The sequence below is a fragment of the Macaca thibetana genome, chromosome 1 (assembly GCF_024542745.1).
Source record: "Macaca thibetana thibetana isolate TM-01 chromosome 1, ASM2454274v1, whole genome shotgun sequence".
Lineage (NCBI taxonomy): Eukaryota > Metazoa > Chordata > Mammalia > Primates > Cercopithecidae > Macaca > Macaca thibetana.
Window position 1 is genome coordinate 192,188,420 of NC_065578.1, and position 19,748 is coordinate 192,208,167.

Consider the following 19,748-nt stretch of genomic DNA (forward strand, 5'->3'; position numbering starts at 1 on the left):
AATAAATTAAGCCACTTTTTTTTTTTTTTTTTTTTTACTTTAAGTTCTGGGGTACAAGTCCAGAAAGTTTAGGTATGTTACAAAGGTCTATGTGTGCCATGGTGGTTTGCTGCACCTATCACCCCATCATCTAGGTTTTAAGCCCCATATGCATTAGCTATTTCTCCTAATGTTCTCCCTCCCCTTGCTACCCACCCCCCAAGTGGCCCTGGTGTATGTTGTTCCCCTCCCTGTGTCCATGTGTTTTCATTGTTCAACTCCCACTTATGAGTCAGAACACGAGGTGCTTCATTTTCTGTTCCTGTGTTAGTTTGCTGAGAATGATGGCTTCCAGCTTCATCCATGTCCCTGCAAAGGACATAATCTTCATTCCCTTTTATGGCTGCATAGTAGTCCATGGTGTATATATATCACATTTTCTTTATCCAGTCTAACATTGATGGGCATTTGGGTTGGTTCCATGACTTTGCTACTGTAAGTAGTGCTGCAATAAATATACGTGTGCATATGTCTTTATAGCAGAATGATTTATAATCCTTTGGGTATATACCCAGAAATGGGATTGCTGGGTCAAATCGTATTTCTGGTTCTAGATTCTTAGGAATCACCATAATGTATTCCACAATGGTTGACCTAATTACATTCTCACCAACAGTGTAAAAGCGTTCCTATTTCTCCACAGCCTCATCAGCATCTATTATTTTTTGACTTTTTAATAATCACCACTCTGACTGGCATGAGATGGTATCTCACTGTGGTTTTGATTTGCATTTCTCTAATGATCAGTGATGTTGAACTTTTTTTCTTTTTTTTTTTTTTGAGACGGAGTCTCGCTCTGTTGCCCAGGCTGGAGTGCAGTGGCCAGATCTCGACTCACTGCAAGCTCTGCCTCCTGGGTTCACGCCATTCTCCTGCCTCAGCCTCCCAAGTAGTTGGGACTACAGGCACCCACCACCTCGCCCAGCTAGTTTTTTGTATTTTTTTAGTAGAGACGGGGTTTCACTGGTTAGCCGGGATGGTCTCGATCTCCTGACCTCGTGATCCACCCGTCTCAGCCTCCCAAAGTGCTAGGATTACAGGCTTGAGCCACCGCGCCCGGCTTGAACTTTTTTTCATATGTGTTTTGGCCATGTAAATATTTTCTTTTGATAAGTGTCTGTTCATATGCTTTGCCCACTTTTTGATGGGGTCTTTTTTTTTTTTTCTTGTAAATTTAAGTTTCTTGTAGATTCTGGATATTAGATCTTTATCAGATGGGTAGATCGCAAAAATTTTCTCCCATTCGGTAGGTTACCTATTCACTCTGATAATAGTCTGTTTTGCTGTGCAAAAGCTCTTTGGTTTAGTTAGATTCTATTTGTGAATTTTGCTTTTGTTGCAATTGCTTTTGGCATTTTTATAATGAAATCTTTGCCCATGCATATGTCCTGAATGGTATTGCCTAGGTTTTCTTTGAGGGTTTTTATGGTTTGGGGTCCTACATTTAAGTTTTTAAGCCATGTTGAGTTAATTTTTGTATAATGTATGAGGAGGGGTCCAGTTTCAGTTTTCTGCATATGGCTAGCCAGTTTTCCCAGACCATTTATTAAATAGGGAATCTTTTCTCCATTGCTTGTTTTTGGCAGGATTGTTGAAGATCAGATGATTGTAGATGTGCGGTGTTATTTCTGAGGTCTCTGTTCTGTTTCATTGGTCTATATATCTGTTTTGGTACCAGTAGCATGTTGTTTTGGGAACTGTAGCCTTGTAGTATAGTTTGAAGTCAGGTACCATGATGTCTTCAGCTTTGTTCTTTGTGCTTAGGATTGTCTTGGCTATATGGGCTCTTTTTTGGTTCCATATGAAATTTAAAGTAGGTTTTTCTAATTCCGTGAAGAATGTCAATGGTAGTTTGATGGGAATAGCACCGAACCTGTAAATTACTTTGGGCAATATGGCCATTTTAATAATATTGATTCTTTTTATCCATGAGGATGGAATGTTTTTCCATTTGTTTGTGTCCTCACTGACTTCCTTGAGCAGTGGTTTGTAGTTCTCCTTGAAGATGTCCTTCACATCCCTTGTTAGCTGTATTCCTGGGTATTTTATTCTTTGTAGCAATTGTGAATGAGTGTTCATTCATGATTTGGCTCTCTGCTTGTCTATTGTTGGTGTATAGAAATGCTTGTGATTTTTGCACATTGACTTTGTATCCTGAGATTTTGTGAAGTTGCTTATCAGCTTAAGGAGTTTTGGGGCTGAGGTGATGGGGTTTTCTAAATATAGAATCATGTCCATAAACAGAGATAATTTGACTTCTTCTCTTCCTATGTGAGTACCCTTTACTTGTTTCCCTTGCCTGATTGCCCTGACCAGAACTTCCAATACTTTGATGCATAGGAGTGGTGAGAGAGGGCATCCTTGTCTTGTGCTGGTTTTCAAAGGGAATGTTTCCAGCTTTTGCCCATTCAATATGATATTGGCTGTGTGTTTGTCATAAATAGCTCTTATTATTTTGAAATATGTTCCAATAATACCAGGTTTATTGAGAGTTTTTAACATGAAGGAATGTTGAATTTTATCGAAGGCCTTTTCGGCATCTATTGAGATGATCGTGTGGTTTTTGTCATTGGTTCTCTTTATGTGATGGATTACATTTGTTGATTTGTATATGTTGAACCAGGCTTGCATCCCAGGGATGAAGCTGACCTGATCGGGGTGGATAAGCTTTTGAATGTGCTGCTGGATTTGTTTTGCCAGTATTTTATTGAGGATTTTCTCATCAATGTTCATCAGGGATATTGGCCTAAAGTTTTCTTTTTTGTTGTGTCTCTGACAGGTTTTGGAATCAGAATGATGCTGGACTCATAAAATGAATTAGGGAGAAGTCCCTGCTTTTCAGTTGTTTGGAATAGTTTCAGAAGGAATGGGACCAGCTCCTCTTCGTATGTCTAGTAGAATTCGACTGTGAAATGGTCTGGTCCTGGGCTTTTGTTTATTGGTAGGCGGCTATTAATTACTGCCACAATTTCAGAACTTGTTATTCGTCTATTCAAGGATTCAGTTTCTTCCTGGCTTAGTCTTGGGAGGGTGTATGTGTCCAGGAATTTACCCATTTCTTCTAGATTTTACCTTTTATTTGTGTATAGATGTTTATAGCGTTCTCTGATAGTAGTTTGCAGTTCTGGGGGGTCAGTTGTGATTTCCCCCTTATCATTTTTTATTGTGTCTATTTAATTCTTCATTCTATTTTTCTGTATTAGTCTAGCTAGTGGTCTATTTTGTTAATTTTTTCGACAAACCAGCTCTTGGATTCGTTGACTTTTTGAAGGGCTTTTCGTGTCTTTACTTTCTTCAGTTCTGCTCTGATTTTAGTTATTTCTTGTTTTCTGCTAGCTTTTGAATTTGTTTGTTCCTGCTTCTCTAGCTCTTTTAATTGTGATGTTAGGGTGTCGATTTGAGATATTGCTAGCCTTTTTTTTTTTTTTTTGACAGAGTCTCACTCTGTCGCCCAGGCTAGAGTGCAGTGGTGCAATCTCGGCTCACTGCAACCTCCGCCTCCTGGGTTTAAGCAATTCTCTGCCTCAGCCTTCCAAGTAGCTGGGATTACAGGCACGTGCCACCATGGCAGGCTAATTTTTGTATTTTTAACAGAGACGGGGTTTCACCATCTTGGCCATGCTGGTCTTGAACTCCTGACCTCGTGATCCACCCACCTCAGCCTTCCAAAGTTCTGGGATTACAGGCGTCAGCCACTGCTCCTGGCCGATATTTCTAACTTTATGACATGGACATCCAGTGCCATAAATTTCCCTCTCAACACTGCTTTTGCTGTGTCCCACAGATTCTCATACATAGTCTCTTCTTATTGGTTTCAAAAGACTTCTTGATTTCTGTCTTAATTTCATTATTTACCCAGGAGTCATTCAGGAGCAGGTTGCTCAATTTCCACGTAATTGTGGGCTTTTGAGTGAGTTTCTTAATCCTGAGTTCTAATGTGATTGCACTGGTTTTAGAGAGTGTGCTATGATTTCAGTTCTTGTGAATTTGCTGAGGAGTGTTTTGCCTCCAATTATGTGGTCTATTTTAGAATCAGTGCCATGTGGCACTGAGAGGAATGTATATTCTGTTGATTTGGGTTGGAGAGTTCTGTATATGTCTATGGGGCCCACTTGATCCATAGCTGAGCTTAAGTCCTGAATATCCTGTTAATTTTTTGTCTCGTTGATCTGTCCCTTGTTTCTCAGAGGTTTTGCTCATTCCCTTTTCTTCTTTTTTCTCTAATATTGTCTGCATGCCTGATTTCACCAAGATAGTCTTCAAACTCTGATATCATTTCTTCTGCTTGGTCGAGTCAGTCATTGATACTTGTGTATGCTTCACAAAGTTCTTGTGCTGTGTTTTTCAGCTCCATCAGGTCATTTATTTTCCTCTCTAAACTGGTTATTCTAGTTAGCAGCTCCTCTAACCTTTTATCAAGGTTCTTAGCTTCTTTGCATTGGGTTAGAACACGCTCCTTTAGCTCAGAGGAGTTTGTTATTACCCACCTTCTGAAGCCTACTTCTGTCAATTCATCTATCTCATCCTCCATCCAGTTCTACGTCTTTGCTGGAGGAGGTGCTGTGACCATTTGAAGGAGAAGAGGCACTCTGGCCTTTTGGGCCTGCAGCGTTGTTTTGTTGATTTTTCTCTCATTTTCATGAGTTTGTCCAGTATTGATCTTTGAGGCTGCTGACCTTTGAATCGGGTTTTTGTGGAGACTTTTTTTGTCGGTGATGTTGTTGCTTTCTGTTTCTTTGTTTCTCTTGCAATGGTCAGGTACCTCTTCTGTAGGGTTGCCACAGTTTTCTAGGGGTTCATTTTAGGCCTTATTCATCTGATTTGCTCCCATGTCTGGAGATGCCACTCGAGGAATCTGGAGAACAGCAAAGATGGGTGCCTGCTCTTTTGTCTGGAATCTTGAGGGGCACCAACCTGATGCTTGTAGGATCGCTCCTGTATAGGGTTTCTGATGACCCCTTTTGGAGAGTTTCACCCGGCTGGGTTTTATGGGGAGCAGGATCCACTTACCGAAGCACTTTGGCTGTCCCTTGGTGGAGGGGGTGTGCTTTGCTGGGGGGAAAGCCCACTTGTCTGGGCTGCCCTGCTTCCTTCAAACTAGGAGGAGGAAAGACTGTGTCTGCTAGTGTGCAGAGACTGTGGCCACTCCTCCCCCCAGGGGTTCAGGCCTAGGAAGATCAGAGTTCTGTCCCTGAGCCCCTGGCTGGAGTAGTCGGACTATCTGCAGGAAGACCTCAGCGAGGAGGGATGGGTCTAGGTCAGGCCTGAAGAGGCACTCATCAGCAGTCTGCCACAACTGGTGTGTTGGGCTGTGGGGGATACCTCTTGGGATCAAGCCATCCAGCCTCACTGGCTCCAGCAGGGAAAAATCATAGCCTGGAGCTATAGAGACGGCTGCTGCCCTTCCCCTACCCTGAGGGCTTTGTGTCTTAGGTGGCTATCAGTCTGAGTGCTGGCTGTCACCCCTCCCCCAAGAAGTTTAAAGGGCTTAGACAGCAGGCAGCCACAGCTGTTGTGCTAGTCACCACCCCCGCCCCACCCCCCCACCCTCCACCGCCTCCCAACCCTCCACCCCCCCCCACCCTCCACCGCCCCCAGCCCCAGGAGCTCAGCAGTCTTAAACAGATTCTAGCTTAGTGGCTGTTGAGAATCTGTACAGTTCGGTGTTTGGGACCCTAGACCCTGGTGGCATGGGCTCATGAGTGGGATCTTCATGGAAAAAACACGTTTTCCCAGGCTGGGTAGCACGCTCACTCACTGCCTCCTTTGGCTGGGTGTAGGGGTTCCCCTGGCCTGTGTGGCTCTCAGAGAGGCCACAACACTACACTGCTCTGCCTTCCTCTCCATGGGTCACGCCCGCTGCCTACTCAGTTGTGATGACAGAACCTGGATACCTTAGTTGCCGGCACAGGATTTGCATGCTGTTAGGGTTCTTTTTGATGGGAGCCTCTGAAGGCTGCCACTGCTTCTAGTTGACCATCTTGGCCCTGCCCCTTCAAGTCACTATTATTATTACTATTCTAAAGTGTTTATGTGTTTATAAAATTCATTTTTGCCACTACATTTGTTTTTTCCATAATTTAATAATACTGTGCTCTTCTTCATTGAAATGTAAGTGATTAAAAACTTAGAAGTTTTGGTAGGATAATTTGTTGTGAAATAATTCTCTGGTTTACAAATAATTTATCATGGAGTTCTTTAAAAATACATAGATTCCCCATGGCATACCAAAGTTTTCATTCAACTTTTCTGAAACATGTTTACCATGTAAAATGAGAATTTTCAGAAGGAAGAACTTTCTGATAAAATACTTTAAAATTCAAATTTTATATGATAATAAACATTTATTTGGGGCATGGCAAATAACAAATCTGATTCTTATAATAAACCTAATACTGTTTATGTTACCATTGCTGTTTTATCAATGGGGAGAAAGTGATACACCAAAAGACTGAAGAAATCACTCACTCGGTGTTTGATAGCCAATAAGAGGCGGAAGAGGGATTTGAACCTAGGCAGTCCAGATATAGGGTTAACCAGTACATAGCCACAGAGCTACAATTTCATCCAAGGATAGAGGCCATTCCTTGATGATTATTCTTTTTTTCCCCAGGTTCTCACAGTGTACTTAAAAAAAAAAAAAAAAAAAAAAAAAAAAAGCCTGGGCACAGTGGCTCACGCCTGTAATCCCAGCACTTTGGGAGGCCGAGGCGGGCAGATCACAAGCTCAGGAGATCGAGACCATCCTGGCTACACAGTGAAACCCCGTCTCTACTAAAAAATACAAAAAATTAGCCGGGTGTGGTGGCAGGCACCTGTAGTCCCAGCTACTCCGGAGGCTGAGGCAGGAGAATGGCGTGAACCCAGGAGGTGGAGCTTGCAGTGAGCCGAGATGGCGCCACTGCCCTCCAGCCTGGGCCACAGAGCGAGACTCTGTCAAAAAAAAAAAAAAAATACCAGTACTTACCTAACTAATATTGTTATCTCTGGAAAAGAAATAGTGACTTCTTACAAAATAACTATTTTCTATTGACTTATTCTGTGCCCTAACATCATTGCTTCAACTTGAGTTTCAGCTGAACCACAAAACCTAATGATCTTACATATCTAACTGTGTCACTCACATGATCCATCAGAGGACAGTAGCTGGAACCAATTCTGGTACCCAAAGAATAAGTCATTGTGTCCAGTTTGTTTAAAAGCCTTCTAAGGGTGATCAAGGCCCGAAGTACAACAGTATCGTCTTTGGAAAGGAAGGCATCCAGGATGGCTATTAATATACTGCTGACATTTTCTATCTACATATAAAAGGAAAAAAATGGTGGGATTTAGGAACTAGCAGAAGACTTGAGCTGACATTTAGTATGGATACCTCGAGTCTGGGTGGCACATCATGGTGTGCGGAAGCCGACTCACGAAAGTCTCTTGTCAAATTTTCAAAAATGTTGACTTTTTGCAAAAAAAAAATTACTGAAAATTAAATTATATAAATTTAACATTAAATAGAAACTGATAATAAATACTAAAAAATTGTCACTCCCTAATTCTTTTGCTACATTTTACCATTATCTATGCTCTTGAGATTATTCATGGGCATCGCATCTAATTGGCAGGAATATTAAATAATGATGTGCTATTGTGCATCTTTTGCCAGTTCCCTGGTTAGTCATGTCCCTTTGAAAGTTTCAGATTAGCCATCATAGGGATCTTTACACCAGGGAATTGGCCTTATTTTCAGAGAGCTGGCTGTCAAACATTTACTAACACACTACTGGCAGAATGACCTCTAAATTAGATGACAGTGAGCCATTTGGACATGAGAGCTACTGAGACACTCAGGCAAGTCATGGGAGTCAATGTAGATCAGAACCAAACAGAATAGAAGGCAAGGAGGAACATGCAACAGAGACACCAGAGAGAAAGAAAGGCAAGCAGAAAAAGACTAAAGGAAATTAATGAATATTATTTTGCCAAAATAATAGCTTTAAGGAGAAAAAAATAGAGCTAAGGACTATGTCAATGCCAGAGGCCATTTTTGTCTTTACAAACAATATATGCAATCTCAACCCAGATCACTTTCCACTACTTTTCTTTCACTCTTCTAGGAAGCCTTGACAGAATTTTCCTTTCAGTTGTTAATAACATTAGGAAGAGCTCTGGGTAAAGCAATAAATAATTTGCTGCTTACTAAGAGAGTGTACACTACTGGTAAATCCATTAACTTATATTATTCATTTAAAGTAAACAGACCATGGCTTATGTCAGTATAAATGCACAGTGGGTGTCCACTGATAGGCTTAAGTTTTCAGAGGCCATGCTCAATAAATAAACAAGGATTTATTATTGGATGTATTATAAAAGTAATGATTTATAGAACATTTACACTCTCAGCATTTTGCAAGATACTTTGGAGTGTAGAATTACAGAACATGGAACATGCTTAAATTCAGTCGACCAGGAAGGCAAGAATTATTCATGTGAGTCAGTGGGAAACAATATAAGTCTGTTGTTCTCAGCTTTAACTTGAATAACAGTTACCTGGAGGACCTTTAAAACACAGATTGGTGGGCCTACCCCAGAATTTCTGATTCCATAGGACTGGGGTGGGGCCTCACAATTTGCATTTCTAGCAAGTCTCCAGTTGATGCTGATACTGCTGGTTCAAGAACTGTGCTTTGATGGCCACTGGTATAAAATATGAGTGCTCATAATTGATATGGTCCTGAGAGGGATGAGGCTGCTAGAGATAAGAAATTTCAGTGCAGTTTGACTTGGGCCGATCATTGAAAAAGGAGAAAAATGTAAATATGTATAGGTAAAGTAGGAAAATTATGAGTAGAAGAAAAAGCTTGAACAAGTGCTCTGAGATAGGAATTAATGTGTACACGTGTGTATGTTGGAGGAGAAATTATGTGTGTATGGTTTAGACTGTAAGACAAGTCTAGGGCAATGAGGATAAATACATTCTGAGTGCAATGAATGATTTTCTGTAACAACAAAAAAGTAAGGCAATAAAGCCACTAAATGGACTTAATACATCCTTTCTATTCAACTCAGTTTCCTTGTTAATAAAACAGCAGGCTTTGATATGTATTAGTTATATAGAGACTGAAAAATATCACTGCTTTACTAGTGAAGATGTTAAGTAACATCAAAATCTCATATTATGGTTTTGATGATGCTGGCAGATACAAATAACATACACATACCTTATTGACAACTGGTGACATATGGGCAATTCTCTGAAGGATCAGTTTGCTAACTATAGGATTGGAATCATTGATCCAGTTTGTGAAGAGGACCAAAAATTCTTCTGGGAAAGGGTCCCTGAAGAAGTTATTCAGAAGCTGAAAGAAAATAGTTAATAAGTTTATAAGGAAAGTAGAGGCCAAATTGCATGATTTCTGTCATAAAAATCAAGATATTCTAGGTAAAACTAGAATGCAAATCTCACTAAAACATCAAACACATATATTTCAGTGCTCACAGCAGTGGGGAGAGACAGAAACCAGGATAGAAAAATAGATGCTTTTGTGTGTGTGTGTGTGTGTGTGTGTGTGTGTGTGTGTGTGTGTGTATTTTACATTTTCCTCCATTGTTGGAAACTCAGTGACCCAATTTAAATTTCCCCATCATACTGATTGTAGTCAGGTGGTGAGTTTCTTGACAGTGTATGTCTACATATGCTAAGAGGTGATAACCTACTGCCGGCCAGGCACTGCACTAATAAATAGAGATACAATGGTGAGCAAAACGGTAGCACCCTGTGACCCTGTGGAGCTTCCAGGCAAGCTAGAAAGACTGATACTATACTAGGTACTACTCTAATGAGACAGAATTTCTAATTGTAGTCAGTACTAGGAAAGAAAGCTACCAGCTGTCACAATACATCTGCACCTACAGCAGCAGTCCCCAAACTTTTTGGCACCAGGGACCAGTTTTTTAAAGACTTTTTTTTTCCAGGAATGGCTGAGGAGGTGGGGTGTGAAACTCTTCTACCTCAGATCATCAGGCATTAGTTTAGATTCTTATAAAGAGCCTACAACCTAGATCCCGTGCATGCATAGTTCACAGTAAGGTTTGTGCTCCTATGAAAATCGAATACCGCCGCTGATCTGACAGGAGGCAGAGCTCAGGTGGTAATGCTCGCATGCTGTTCACTTCCTGCTGTGCAACCCAGTTCCAAACAGGCTATCAACCCGTACCAATATGTGGCCCAGGGAGCTGGGGACCCCTGATCTATGGGACTGTTTAATTTACATTGTGTAATGTAGATTCAAGTTAGAATGAAGAGTGATATTTAGATTTAGAGTTGTGAGTTGGCATTAGCTAGAAAAAGTGTTTAGAGAGGTTACCTTCAAGGATGATGAACCATGTGCAAAGGCCCTGAGGGAGATGAAGCAGGGCATGTTTGAGCACCTGAAAGATGAGTGAGAGGAGGGGAGAGGTAATAGAAAACTGGACAGCAGTAAGGCGGTGGGACAGAACCTACAGGCCAGTTTGAGGAAGTTTAGTTTTTAAGAGCTAATACTCAAAGTGAAGACATGAGTATCATGAGCCTTTATACATTTAATAACTGACAAATATGCCGATTAAAATCTCTTAAAAACACAATGACAGTTTTGGCCGGGTGCGGTGGCTCACGCCTGTAATCCCAGCACTTTGGGAGGCCGAGGCGGGCAGATTACCAGGTCAGAAGATTGAGACCATCCCAGCTAACACGGTGAAACCCCATCTCTACTAAAAAAACCCAAAACATTAGCCAGGCATGGTGGCGGATGCCTGTAGTCCCAGCTACTTGGGAGGCTGAGGCAGGAGAATGGCCTGAACCCGGGAGGCAGAGTTTGCAGTGAGCTGAGATCGAACCACTGCACTCCAGCCTGGGTGACAGAGCAAGACTCCGTCTCAAAAACAAAAACAAAAACAAACAGTTTTATAAAATCATGTTTTCCTTGGAAGACTTTAAAATATCTTTAGATCAGGTACACAGAAAGATAGGGAGTGGCAGAGCAAGAGAGCGAGAGTGAGACAGACAGTGAATGAGAGAGAAAGACAGATCACATCTTCTTTTCAAACTTTCAAAGAACCTTCACAAAAATTAGATACCATGTCAAAAAGTATTATTAACATCTCTAAAGCAAAAAAGTTAAAAAGCACTTCAAAAATTTGTGATATAATAAAAGAAGAAACCAAAAAGAAAGTTTAAATAAAATAAAAAGAAAGCCTATAAAGCACTTGTAAACTTAAGAGAAATCTCTCCTAATTTGTGGATCAAAATCTTAAACCACAGAGGAACTCAAACACTCAATAAGGATGACAACAAAATAAAAAACAATAAAAATTATACATAACATATATTTATACTATAGTTGGAAGTAAATGCATAATTTGACTTTAAATATTTTACTTAAAAAGAAATGTTAACATAAATTATTTATATCCTGAAATTAAGAGAAACAATATCACAAAATAGAAAACAGTACTAAAGAAAGCTGGTGTAAGAAAATAATAAAGGCAGAAATTATTGTATTAGGAAACAGAAAAACAATAGAATAAGCCTATTGCCTTTTGCACAGGAAAAAAAATCCTATTAAGATAAACAGATTTTTCATCAACATTGTACAAAAAAGAAAAAATGAGCAGTGAGAAAAAAAGTGTGGAGTAGATAAAAAATTTTAAAAGACTATCTGCATTAGTAGTTCTTAGGCAAGGATGAGCGCAGGATCTTCTGCCGGCAGCTTTTATACATTACACATGTCTGGGCTTCATCCTAGTAGGTTTTCTGATGGCAGACCCTGGCTTATATACTTAAAAAATATTTCTTGGTGACTTTAATATGCTCATCTAGTAGAGACCCAGTGATTATGGCAGTAATTTGAAATTCTGAGTGAAATAAATTATTTTCTGGAAAAATATAAATCTCCAAACATAAGTCAAGGAAAACTAGATCATTGAAACAGACGAAAAATAATGGGAAACTGGTAATAATCAATGTGTTATTTCCCAACAGGATCAAGGGTAATTCTTTTTGAGTGATAACCACACATAAAAATGTAAAGTCATATTTTCCCTTTGAGATTCCAGTAAGTAATCTATAGCATGGTAATTTGGTGTTATGTGAATATTCCATTCTCCAACAACTTTTCACTTAATTGTTTTAACATCTATTGATGATTTTTCTGGATTTAGTTATCAAATTAGGGCTTGCGGAAATTGTGATTTGCCACTTCTAGCATTCCTTCTACATTTAGTGGCTGGCATCTGTCTCTCTGTCTGTCTCTATTCCTGTCTCTGTCTGTCTTCTCATTCTCTCATTTTGAGAACCACCAAAGATTCATGAAATAAAAAAAAACCTCAATGTTACTAAAAATCCTAGAAGAAAACCTGGGCGGCACCATTCAGGATGTACGCATGGGCAAAGCTTCATGTTTAAAACACCAAAAGCAATGGTAACAAAAGCCAAAATTGACAAATGGGATCAATTAAACTAAAGAGCTTCTGCACAGCAAAAGAAACTATCATCAGAGTGAACCGGCAACCTTCAGAATGGGAGAAAATTTTTGCAGTCTATCCATCTGACAAAGGGTTAACATCCAGAATCTACAAAGAACTTGAACAAATTTACAAGAAAAAAACAACCTCATGAAAAAGTGGGCAAATAATATGAACAGACACTTCTCAAAAGAAGACATTTATGCAGCCAACAGACATATGAAAAAATGCTCATCATCACTGGTCATTAGAGAAATGCAAATCAAAACCACAGTCAGATACCATCTCACACTAGTTAGAATGGTGATCATTAAAAAGTCAGGAAAAAACAGATGATGGAGAGGATGTGGAGAAATAGGAACACTTTTACACTGTTGGTGGGAGTGTAAATTAGTTCAACCATTATGGAAGACTGGTGATTTCCCAAGAATCTAGAGCTAGAATTACCATTTGACCCAGCAATCCCATTACTGGGTATATACCCAAAGGATTATAAGTCATTCTACTCTAAAGACACATGCACACATATGTTTATTGTGCCACTATTCACAATAACAAAGACTTGGAACCAACCCAAATGTCCATCAGTAATAGACTGGATAAAGAAAATGTGGCACATATCCACCATGGAATACTATGCAGCCATAAAAATGGACGAGTTCATGTCCTTTGCAGGGACATGGATAAAGCAGGAAACCATCATTCTCGGCAAACTATCACAAGAACAGAAAACCAAACACCGCATGTTCTCACTCATAAGTGGGAGTTGAACAATGAGAACACATGGACATAGGGAGGGGAACATCACACACTGGGGCCTCTCAGGGAGTGGGGAGCTAGGGGAGGGATAACATTAGGAGAAATACCTAATGTAGGTGATGGGTTGATGGGTGCAGCAAACCACCATGGCACGTGTATACCTATGTAACAAAACTGCACATTCTGCACATGTACCCCAGAACTTAAAGTATAATAATTTAAAAAAGGGGAAAAAAATGTTACAATTATTTAGGTACTATTTATTTTGATACTCTAAGTTGGCTAGTAGAAGCCACTTTGAGTTGACTCTTGTGTCCTTTTGATATGGCCCCATGGGCCTTTAGCTCTTCTTTGGGTTGTGGAAAAATTAGATGTCCCTGACTCATCTATTTTTCTTGACCTCTGAAACCAGCCATTTTATCAAGGAGACATCCTTTTGGTGAGTAATAGCACTTAGAAACCATTAGAAGTCGATGCTAAAGTACGACTGGCTGTCAGAATATCATGTTTTCTTGGCTTTTACTCGGAGCTTGGAAATAGTTATTCTTTAAATCGTGAGTTTATACTAATAATGTTGATATTTTAGTTCAAATCTAACATAAGAGTTTATATTACCTTTTTGCAGCTTCATGTTTTTATTGCCTTCCTTTTACTTGGAAAACCCTGGTGTTTAATAGGATTAATATATTTACTTATTTGCTTTCTGATAAATAATACATAACTTAGTCTTAAAATGATAATATCAATATACAATACCAATAAACCTTCTGACTAAAAGTGAATATTTCTTTATACATATTTTCATTCTTGGAACATATCTAAATCAAAGCACTATGTTCATAAGCTGCATGGAGTAATTATCTGTGTGGTTATTAATTTGGTATACAAATAAATTCATTTGCATGAGTTTAAATTTGGCTTTTTTCTTTTTTTCTTTTTCTTTTTTTTTTTTGAGACGGAGTCTTGCTCTGTCGCCCAGGCTGGAGTGCAGTGGCGCGATCTCGGCTCACTGCAAGCTCCGCCTCCTGGGTTCCCGCCATTCTCCTGCCTCAGCCTCCCGAATAGCTGGGACTACAGGCGCCTGCCACCACGCCCAGCTAGTTTTTTGTATTTTTGTAGTAGAGACGGGGTTTCACCGTGTTAGCTAGGATGGTCTCAATCTCTTGACCTCGTGATCCGCCCGCCTTGGCCTCCCAAAGTGCTGGGATTACAGGAAATTTGGCTTTTTTCTACTTCTTGATTTAATTTTATTCTTTCAACAATAACTTTATGAGTCAAAACTACACAAGAAGGGGTACTTGGAGAGTCTCATTCCCATCCCTGTCCATTCTTCCCTTTTACTCCCATGTCGTTTAAAGTAACCAGTTTCTTTAATATCTAGTTTATCTTTTCGTTTTCTCTCCAAAAGGCAAGTACATATTTTAAAATCCTTATAGTTTATAATATATAATAAAACTATATAGAATTATATATAATATATAAAACATGTATTTAATGTGTGCATATGTATATATTTCCCAAAGAATAAGTCTACATTTTATATACTTCTATAGTGTATAATACATTTCTTTTTCTCTCTTATGCAAAAGGTAGCATCTGTGCTGCTCTGCAGTTTGTTTTATTTTTACTTAACAACATCTCCTGGAAATTACTCTGCATCAGTACAAAGAGATCTTTCTCATTCTTTTTAAAAAATAGATAAGGTCTTGCTATGTTGCCCAAGCTGGAATGCACTGGTTATTCACAAGCACAATCACAGCTCACGACAGCCTCAAACTCCTGGCTTCAAGTGATCCTTCTGTCTCAGTATCCTGAGTAGCTGTGACTACAGGTGTGTGGCTTCTCATTCATTTCTATGGCAACATAGTACTAAAATATGTGTGGATCACAGCAGATGATTTTAACCACAGGCTTCTTCCAAAATTTTAAGAAATAGATGATTTGCAAGATTCATAAGTAATTCCATTGTGCAGAGGAGTATTTAAAATTACTGAATTGATTTTTACAATTGAATGTAAATCTCACACAAAAATATGAGAGAGACAACACATAATAAGTAACTACAGAACAAAATCACCTCTGAGTAAGATATAAAAATTTTTAATAAAATTCTAATAAGTCAAGTCCCAGCTATATCGAGTTTGTAGAATATTACAATGATAGTTTTAATGTTAGGCTATCTGTGACTATTATATAGTATTAATAAGATATGTAAAAAATTATATTTTTCACTATCAAAGTCAATAAAATTTAACATTTCAAATGTAACTATGAATAGAACAATGGCTAATAACAGTGTATTTCCAATAAAAATTAACCATCTTAATAGTGAAATAGAAGCATTTCTATGAAAATCCATAATAAAGCAAGAATGGAATATTATTCACCACAATTATCCCCCAGAGAAGCAATAATTTTGCAGTCATTCCCAAGCAAAAGTACCTTGCTGGAGATTATTTGGGTTTATGTAGAAGGTTGCAAAAACATGGTGGATTCTAAAATTAAGGAGAGCTGTTTTGAGACTGTAAATCAATACTTGGATGGTAGGCTTGCTGACTGTGGTCCTGGTTCTAAACCTAGAAATGACCCGGTCTCTCTGCAGACTTGGCTACAGTTACATTTGGTGTTGGTTCTGCCACCAAAACCATCCACCAAGGAAACCAGGGTAACAGGCCTGCTGACCTTGGTTATGTCTTTGTGCCCTGAAACAGCCCTGTAACTCATCTCTATATCTTCTCAGCAGTGGCCTGAGAGCTGTCCTGCCTGCTGAGAAAGCTGCCAAAAGACAAGCCTATATGTGATTTTGCAGGCTGGACTGCTAACTTTGGACCCACAGCAGATCCTGGAAAGGTCCTATACCTTGACTCCAGCCCCTTTTAGCTGCAGTTTGGGAGCAGTTCTTCCTGTCTAGTGACCAGCTTAGGAACATACCTATCCTGCAGACCATGTTCTGGCTGTAAACACTGAAGCAGCCTTGTGACTGGGTTCTATCCTTGCTAGTCATGGTCTGGAGCCAGTCCTGCCCTGGGACCCACCCACTTACACAATAGGAGCCCTCTCATAGACCCAAAGGGAGCTGCACCAATCTTTGTACTTGGTAATAGGTCTGTTGTTTCTGCACCCTGTAGTGGACCTTGATTCCAGAGACAACACTACTGATCAAGGTCCTAGAGGTAGGCCAGTTCACTCAGGAACCAGAGAAGAAGCACACCTTCTTGAACCATGGTAACAGACCAGCCAACCACAAGTCCCAGGAGCAGCCAGGTGCCCTAGCTCCAACTCCACCCAACCACAATTCTGGAGGTAATCTCATTAGCCCAGGCATGAAAAGGAAAAGGTGTTTACCTGCCAAAGCCACTCTGTAAAAGTGGGAAAAAGTGTTTACATTTTCAAATGCATGAAACCAATGCAAAGCTATACAGATAATGAAGAATGAGGCAAATATGACATCACAAAAGAAAACTTACAAAGCTCCAGTAGTTGACCACAAAAAATGGAGATCTACAAACTGCCTGACAAAGAGGTCAAAATAATCATCTTAAAGAAGCTCAATGAGATGCAAGAAAACACTGATAGACAACTAAATAAAATTAGAAAAGCAATGCATGAACAGAAAGATACACTTAATTAAAAAAAGAAACCATAAAAAATAACAAAACAGAAATCCTGGAGCTGAAGATTATAACAATAGGCTGAAGAATTCAATTGAGAACTTTGATAGCAGACTTGATCACACACAAGAAAGAATTAGCAAACTTGAAGACAAGTCATTTGAAATTAGCCAAAATAATAATAATAATAATAATAATAATAATAAAAGAATGAAAGAGAGTAAAGACAGGGATGTAAGGGACACTATTAAATATCTGAATGTTTAAATTATGGGAGTTCCAGAAATTGGGGGAGGAGAGAGAAGGAAGAAAGAGGTGGGGGGAGGGAGGAAGGAGCAGAGAGACAGAGAGAAAACATTTAAAGAAATTCTGGCTGAAAACTGAACCTTGTGAGGGTTATAAACATCCAGATTCATAAAGCTCAAGACTCCAAGGAAGATCAACTCAAAGAAGAACTATCTGAGACACATTATAATCTAATTATTAAAAGTCAAAAAAAAAAAAGAATCTTGAAAGCAGCAAAGGCAAGGAGACTTCTCACACACAAAGAAACTAGCATAAGGCTATCAGCAGATAACAGAAACTTCACAACTGAGGGAGTGGGGTATATTCAAAGAAAAAACCTGACAACTAAGAATACTATACCTGACAAAGTTGTCCTTCAGAATTAAGTAGAGATAAAGACATCCCCAGACAAACAAAAACTGAGGGAGTTTACAACCATGAGACCTAACTTGCAAGAAATGCTAAAGGGAGTTCTTCAATTTGAAATAAAAGGACACTGAGTAACAACATTAAAATATGTGAATGTATAAAACTCACTTTGAAAGATAAATATATAGTCAAAATTAGAATATTTTAATATGGGATGGTGGTGTGTAAATCACATTTAACTCTAATGTAAAAGTTAAAAGACAAATGTATTAAAATATAGCTTCAATAATTTGTTAATGAATATTAAGTCCTGGACAGACATTCAGACAAGAAACACAAGTCATCCAAATCAGAAAGGAAGAAGTAAAATGTTCTGTCTTTGCAGATGACATGATCTTGTATATATAGAAAGCCCTAATGACTCCATAAAATGCCTCTTGGATGTAATAAATTCAGTAAAGCTGCAGAATTCAAAATCAACATACAAAAGTCAGTTGCATTTCTATACACTAACAATAAACTATATGAAAAAAATTAAGAAAACAATTCTATTTACAATAGCTATAAAAATTAGAATATTTAGGAATATATTTAACCAAGGATGTTAAAGACTTGTACACTGAAAACTATAAAATGCCGATGAAGGAAATTGAAGACACACATAAATGGAAAGATATCCAGTGTTCATATATTGAAAGAGTTAAAAGTGTTAAAATGTCTATACTGGCCAGGCGTGATGGCTCATGCCTGTAATCCCAGCACTTTGGGAAGCCAAGTTGGGTGGATCACTTGAGCTCAGGAGTTTGAGATCAACCTGGGCAACATGGTGAAACCCAAAATCCATCTCTACTAAAAATACAAAAATTAGCCAAGCATGGTGGCACGCACCTGTAGTCCCAGCTACTCTGGAGGCTAAGGTGGAAGGATTGCTTGAGCCTAGAGGACAAGGTTGCAGTAAGTCAAGATCGTGTGACTGCACTCCAGCCTGGGAAACAGAGTGAGACCTGTCTCAAAAAAATAAAAATGTCTATACCACCCAAAGTTATTTACACATTCAATGTAATCTTTCTCAAAAGTCCAATGGCTTGTTTTACAGAAGTAGAAAAAAAATAAGGTTTGTATGAGACCAATGAACACCCCAAATAGTCAAAACAATCTTGGAAAAACAAAGTTGGAATACTACACTTCCTGATTTCAAAATATATTACAAAGCTATAGTAGTCAAAACAGTATGGTCCTGGTATGAAAACAGACATATTGACCAATAAAACAGAACAGAGTGCTCAGAGATAAACCCACCTGGTGACTAGGAGAGATCATGGCAGATGGGAAGCAGGATTAGATTGCAGCTCCAGACAGAGCAGCATGCAGAGGCTGCATTGTGTATTTTAGCTCCAGATTGATTGTAAGGACAAACCAGTAATCCTGAGAGGACCCACAGACCCTCTGAAGGAAGTAGACGCTCCTGCAGGACCCGGAAGAAAGCCCAAATACTGTGAGTGCCCCAACTGTGGAAGTAAGAAAGGGAGACAGTCCTCTCCCGAACACACAACCTGACTGGAGAAGCTGAAGGTCTGTTTGCTGGAGAAGTTTCTGACTTTACCTGAAGCTGAGTCAAGTCAGAGAGCTGAGCCAAGTGAAATATAGGGGTTAGGGGAAGTAGCAGAAAGGCCCTGGGGAGTTCACTGGGTCCCCAAGCAGCCCATTCCTGCCTGGCACCACAGGGATCCATCAGGAAGAGATCCATCAGAAGGAGGATCCATCCATCCTGGCCAGAGGAGCAGGGGGTAAAACTATGCAGGGAGAAGGAATTCTCGAGCTGAACTTTGTAACAATTTGAATAGAGCAAGAAGCCTCTTGGCCAGAACTCAGGCGAGGGCATGAATCTGACTTGCAGACTTAGACTTCACAGGCAGTGGAGGAACTAAAACCTTTTTCTTTTGCAGCTGGGAGGTGAAAAGCCTTGGGCAAGTTTTCAAGCCTGCCTTGCCCTCTGCCTGGAAACAGACTCAGGGCTGTTGCAGGGGACATGATGGGAGTGAGACCGCCCCTTTAGTTTGTGTGGAAGCTGGGTGAAGCCTGTGACTGCCACTTTCCCCCACTTCCCTGACAACCTGCATGACTCAGCAGAGGCAGCCATAATCCTCGTAGGTACACAACTCCAGTGACTTAGGACTCTCACTCCCATCCCCC

At 39.6% G+C, this 19,748-nt stretch overlaps 1 protein-coding gene across 1 annotated transcript in view; it reads right to left on the reverse strand.

The window, feature by feature from the left end:
• Positions 1–19,748, reverse strand: part of MROH9 (maestro heat like repeat family member 9) — a 131,916-nt gene that overhangs the window by 42,712 nt on the left and 69,456 nt on the right. Inside the window, exons 16-17 of the mRNA XM_050783869.1 lie at positions 9,249–9,386; positions 7,164–7,337 (exon numbers count right to left, since the gene is read on the reverse strand). Of these exons, the coding sequence (XP_050639826.1) occupies positions 7,164–7,337; positions 9,249–9,386 (312 nt within the window). The remainder of the gene's footprint in view (positions 1–7,163; positions 7,338–9,248; positions 9,387–19,748) is intronic.